General features: G+C 31.6%; 1 protein-coding gene across 1 annotated transcript; it reads left to right on the top strand.

Annotated features, from left to right (window-relative positions):
* The first annotated feature begins 3,774 nt into the window (after positions 1-3,774).
* On the top strand, positions 3,775-6,355 carry LOC123657206 (mitochondrial ribonuclease P protein 1 homolog). Its single transcript, XM_045592786.1, has 5 exons — positions 3,775-4,177; positions 4,335-4,555; positions 5,070-5,218; positions 5,393-5,759; positions 5,831-6,355. Exons 1-5 carry the CDS (start codon positions 4,039-4,041, stop codon positions 6,194-6,196), a joined length of 1,242 nt encoding a protein of 413 aa, XP_045448742.1. The 5' UTR covers positions 3,775-4,038; the 3' UTR covers positions 6,197-6,355.

Raw genomic sequence — 6,355 nt, 5'->3', positions numbered from 1 at the left:
CGGACAGGTAATTGTAATGAGTATCCCATGACTTAATCGCGGGCACAGCTAGTAGTAGCGGGCAAATCTCCTCTACCCCAAGGTTGTCTGGAAGAAAACGCTTACCTAGCTTAGATTGTTAGATTGTTTTGCAAATTTTATTTTTAAAGATGTTGTTAGCTTTTAATATGCACAATAAAGTATATTTCTTCTTCTTCTTCTTCTTCTAGTTTTAAATAAAAAAATTCTTCTCGGACGCATAGGCCATAGGCCAATCAAGTGAAAGAGAGATAAGTTGCGGCGCAGGCGTACAATGAGCGTAACGCTAAAATAAGTTAAAATTGTCACATCAAAAAATATTTTAGGTGATATACCGGCTTTTTAGACGGTGCGCCTATGCCGTAACGACCTCGCGGAGCACTATTTTCAGAGTAAAAAAATATATATATAAATAATAGAATTTTTTTATTCGAAATTTTCTCTTCTTTCAGGATCTTTTTCAAAATTCCTCGAATATCATTATTTTAGATTTTATTAATGAAAAACTAAATACCTTTTCATCATATTTTGTAAATAACAATCGCAATTTTTTATGTGCTAGTAAACCCTTAAAAAACATTTTTCTAGACGGCATTCCGAATAGAATGAGCTATCACACATATTTTTAGGAGCTTTATTTCTATTTAATACGTTTTTGAACTTGTTGACTAGACTATTTGTACGAAACTCTGGGTATGGGCGGTTTTTTTATTTTAATAAATTAAAGTTTGAACAACACATCAAACATTCCAACATACAATTACATAAATATAATATTTAATACTCACAGAGTTGAAAATTTCAATTTTTCACGAAGTTGTTAATTTTTTCACAACCACTACATGTACTCATTTGCACAAAAATCACAATTTGAAAAGTGTAACATAATTAAGATATGTGAAATGTACAACTGACGATCCATCAATAAAATTTTCTTCGAATTGTCAAACTTTTTCAAAGAATCGCGTACATCCCCGTACCTTAACGGGACTTCCCCGTACGTGAAATAAACTATATTCAACTTAATATATATACAGGATCTAAGGGACAAATATCTTTTTACTTCGTCAGTATACTCATAACACTATTCTGGATTCCCCGACTTCGCCATAAAATAAGTAATTAAAAATTCCGTGCTCTTTTCAAACGCTTCGAATTTGTAGTTGCGATAAAAATAATGCAATAAAACATGGTTCAAATATTTACAGAATATTTTTATTATTTAAGTATTGTTAAATTATGCCGCCTCTTAAAAGTGCCGCCCGGGGCTGGCCGCCCCTGCCCACTACGCTACACTACTGCAGTTTTGTATCGGCTACTTATATACTCTTTGGCAAAGAGCAACACGGAGGAGAGTAGCCATGTACAGGCGTTCCCCTCTGTCAAGGTATAAGGCCAAATGGCCATATGCAAACAATAAAACTAGTTGCCGCCGCACTGATCACTAGACTAAATCTAGTTGCGCGATTGAATCAACGTCCTTCAAAAATGCCAAATTGTTCTGTTTTTTACTGCAAAAAAAGATCTGCCACGTCAAATTTACTAAAACATGGCGTTACCTTTCATACGTAAATATTTTTTAATCACATTATTACTTGTATACTTCTTTTAAACCTTTTTTAAACTTAAAAATTACAAATATTATCGTTCGTGTTGACTCGATTTGTTTACCAACACAGGCCGCTCGCCCGCATACAATATGCGGATCAGTCGAGCGACTGATCGAAGTCTATTTCCGAGAAGTCACTGTTGCCGAGCGATAGTGTTGTTACCGGTTTGTTTGTAGATGGTTATCGATAAAAATGGCAAAGGCAAAAGAGGAGACAGACATTTTTGAGATTTTGATTTATTTAAAATATTATATTGCTAGCTTTTTTTAATAAACATAATTATATCATAAAATTGCATTAAATTAAATATAATACACGTATTATGAGTATTAATACATTTTACTAGAATTACTTAATGTGAACTTCCACCATAATGTTTTATATAAAAATTTGGCAGGTTTTCTAAAAATCCAAATTTAAGGGATACATGGAAAAAAATGGTAATAACAGATTAACCTGGACGCCCACAAAAAATAGTGTAATTTGTTCAGATCATATCAATACCACTAACTTTTAAGTGTTGACGAACAATAGAAGGATTAGTCGAGGGCACCAAACCAACACTAACGCCACACTGTTTTTGTCCCGTAAGTTTTTTTTTTTTGTCTCATGTACAAGGTAATCAAGATATGGTTCACCATAGTCGTAGTAGTGAAATGAAGCTTAGATTTATCAACTTTGAAAATGAACAATGTCCATCCTTTCAGAGTCATCAACAAATCATTAAATCTAGCAGATGACAAGCTATCATCTTATGATGCCATTAGTGTTACGCTCCCTACTCCCGATTCGTTGACATCACCGTGTACATCATCAACTCCTCAAAATGTATGTTAACTTTAAATCGTTTATTGTAGAATGGCATTGTTTGGCACAACAACGTTGCACCAAACGTATTGTGACATAATTATAATAGTTAGACATAGGCTGTCGCGACACTTTTTAACTGACTTCCAAAAAGGGGAGGTTCTCAATTCGACTGTATTTTTTATGTATGTTACTTCAGAACTTTTGACTGGGTGAACCGATTTTGATGATTTTTAATTTAACAGAAAGCTGATGTTTATCATGTGATTGCGTTTAAATTTCATCGAAATCTGATAACAACTTTCAGAGTAACCTTTGATAATGCGTATATATTACGTATATTGTATTACTTGTCGATGTAATTGAAGTCAGTTTTGTTTTCGTTTGCGAGCAAATACAATTATTGTAGATAATGATGTGTTGTACAAAGTCTTAATACATTATATATTTCTATTATCATTAGTTTTTGCAGCGTACGCAATGTAAGGAATTTTTTAGGTTATTTTTTTATCCCTTGGGTTACATTATTGGAGTTTTAGTAAGGATCCCTAATATTTTTGAAAATATAGTATAACCTATGTCGCTCAAAGATTATGTAGCTTCTCAACGGTGAAATAATTTTTTGAATCGGTCCAGTAGTTTCGGAACCTATTCAATGCTAACAAACAAACAATCAAATCTTTACTCTTTATAATCGTTTATTTTACATGAAGATGTTTGATTTGTAGTATATAATAAATTAAGCCTATTTTTATAATAACATCTTACCTTTGTATCACTTTAAAAACCTTATTTCCCTAACCGAGTACTTGAATTTATCGATAATGGATATCGACAGTTGTTACAACCATGGCTGTAAGAAACTTGTCAGTGTAGTTGCGGCGGGTCATTATACTGTAATGACACAGAATATATCTATGTGTGTGTGAAAAATGTAAGTGTGATTTTAATTTAGTATGTGTGAGTTTCGTAGTGACAGACGATTATTTTTGTGTGGGAATTAGATAAAGTGTGCATGTGTGTAATTTCCCCCCGCAAAAAATGACAGACAATTTTGTATCGGTAGCAGACGCAATGGCTTCTCCCCTCCGTGTTGCTCTATGACTCTTTGGTATCGGCAAAAACGCTATGACGACTCCCCTCCGTGTTGCTTTTTATCTGGGGTGGAATTCAAACCCGCGGTAAACTGCGGAAACAAAATTTGTGGTGTGATTTCAATCAGACAATACAACTTTACAGTGTACAAAACTTCTGAGATTGTGACATATGCGTAGATAAATAATCTGGCGTTGAATTTAACTCCGCGGTAGACAAGTCATTAAACAAGTTAGTAGTTTTTTAGTGGAATGGATCGGTCGTCCTCGTTGAAGACAATTCAGACTGCTGGCAGCACTGCGATCAATTGTCATAGAATGACAATATATCAAATGTATCGCCCACATCTCGTCTATAAAAATATTGTTAACAGAAGAAACCAAAGAGTAAAATAACTTGCCTATAGAAGAAACTTTTCACACTTTAATGATCTTTTTTTGAAAGTAACATGATCGAATAGTATCTTTCATAATTTTCTTACATTTCCATCAAAGTTGAGAGTTTAATAATGAACTTTTTAAGATCACTTGTTTCACATGTTCACCGACCTATATTAAAAAGGAATCTTAACCATAAAATTGTTTTTCAAAAACACAGAGTAATATCACGATCTTATGTATCACAAACAGAAGCGGAAGATGAAATGGGTAAATGGAATGAAATAAATTAATTTTATTTCTAGTAGTTTCTGCTATGTTTATTTTTGTAGCGAAAATACATTTGAATTATTTAAAAAAATAAGTACTTAAAAAAAATCATTTCTTTAATTGTAATAATATATGTCTACATATCATATACTTTCAGAAAAATATGTGTCTCAACTTTGTAAAGGCGACAAAGATCTCGAAAAGAAATTTAGGGTATTAATGCTTGAAGTGGAAGTAATGCGTCAAGATGGACGGTTTGCTCCTGACCATATCCAATTTGACCAATGGAAACACTTGTTAGAACTCCCTAGCAGAAACCAAAGAACAAATTATCTTACATTTCTTTGGAAAATTGAGAGGAAAAAGGAAAACCAAAAAGTTTGTTGTAAATTATTACATTATAGTTATTGTTAGTTTTAATATTAAGTCAACTCGTTGAAAGCGAGTGGTAGAATTTAATACATTTTTGTTGCATTAAATATATTTTAAAAAATGCTTGCACACAAAGCACATATGTCAGTAGTGAAACTTCTTTGGCAAACTAATTTGCAAGTGTCGTTTATATTTATACAAATTTAAAGCTTTAGATTTCCGTTCCAACATCATCGACAAAAACTTTGCCGTTTCATTCGTAAAAATTTTACCCTAAATAAGTTTCAGTTTAATAAATTTATAGTTTTAGATAAGTGTAGAATTATATTAAAAGTTATTACACTAGTAATGTGAATGATTTTGAGTACTATGCTGATTAAAAATTATAATAAAAGGGAAAGAACAATACTTATCATATTTCTTTTTTTATCTCTTAAAAATTTCAGTTTTAGTTTCGCTTCAGCCGATAATATCATTTATCTCAACTAAATTTATAATTTTTTGGTATTGGTATTTTTAGGCTAAAAAGGAAGCAAGAAAAATGGAATTCGAAAACTCTTCCCCAGAGGATAATAAGGAGTATCCTGATGATCTTTTATACGGCATTCAATACCAATCTTTGTTCCTTCGTATCCGCGACCAGTCAATTAATGGTTTTGATAATTATAGGTAATTAATTATGTTGCTTTCTTTTTCCACCACCAACGTGTTCTGATTTTATAGGATATATAGGCTACAGTAATCGCTTCCCAACACTGCTGGCCTAGTTGTATAAAAAAATACAAAAAAAAAATTATATTAATCTTAAACATGAAGACAATACTGTTATTATTTTACTTACAGAGCACTTCAAGCAATGATGTATGGGCAATCAGTTGTTATCGATTGTTCGTATGAAGAACATATGGTATGGAGAGAAACCATAAATGCTGCAAAACAAATGACCTTTCTATTTGGTGACAATAGAATACATAAAGATCCATTTAACTTACACATGTGCAATGTTAATATGCAAGGTGAATTTATGAAACAGTTGAAGAAAAATATACCCTCTATATGTGAACCATGGTTTCCAATAAACATTCACACTTCAAGTTATTTAGATTTATTTCCTAAAGATAAGCTTGTATATCTTACACCTCATTGTCGTGATGAACTTACAACTTTTGACCCTGATAGCATTTACATTATTGGCTGCATGGTTGATAAGGTAATATTGATTTCTGCATAACATTACATTCATTTTAATGAATATGTTTTATCTATAATTTTTTGTTTCAGATTAATAATGAACCCCTATCACTGGCCAAAGCTAAAAGAGACGGTATTAAAATGGCAAAGTTACCTCTTGACAGATATTTAGAATGGGCTCCAGGGTCAAAGAAAAACCTAAATATAAATCACATGGTACCCATTCTGCTGGATTTAAGATTGACTGGTGATTGGGAATTTGCTTTAAGACATATTCCGAGAAGAAAACTTATGGCAACGAAAATAATGGCAATGCAAAGGATGTTAAAAGATACTACTTTAGGAAGAGAAGATATATTTAAAAAATTCCAAACAGTTCGTAAAAATAATTTTTTAACCCGTGATGAAAAAAAATTTAAATCAAAAAGGACATTATATGATGATGACAATATTTAAATAAATATAACAGCATTTAATTTGTAGTCTTTATTCCATATTTTTATATTTTAGTCTTAAAATTGTATATAGTTTATGATAAAGAATTTTTATAATTCATTTTCTTAGGTATTAACAAGTCTAATTTTGTACAATATACAAAAAATACATAAAACACAA

Source organism: Melitaea cinxia, chromosome 1 (assembly GCF_905220565.1).
Source record: "Melitaea cinxia chromosome 1, ilMelCinx1.1, whole genome shotgun sequence".
Lineage (NCBI taxonomy): Eukaryota > Metazoa > Arthropoda > Insecta > Lepidoptera > Nymphalidae > Melitaea > Melitaea cinxia.
Note: the sequence above shows the minus strand (reverse complement) of the source record. Positions and strands in the feature narration are given on the sequence as shown.

Bases quoted from the DNA above. Each gene is read 5' to 3' on its own strand.
- LOC123657206 (XM_045592786.1), top strand. From the start codon at position 4,039: ATGAACTTTTTAAGATCACTTGTTTCACATGTTCACCGACCTATATTA. The intron at 4,556-5,069 runs GTTTGTTGTAAA...TGGTATTTTTAG, and splicing joins GGAAAAAGGAAAACCAAAAA to GCTAAAAAGGAAGCAAGAAA. The intron at 5,219-5,392 runs GTAATTAATTAT...TTTTACTTACAG, and splicing joins AATGGTTTTGATAATTATAG to AGCACTTCAAGCAATGATGT.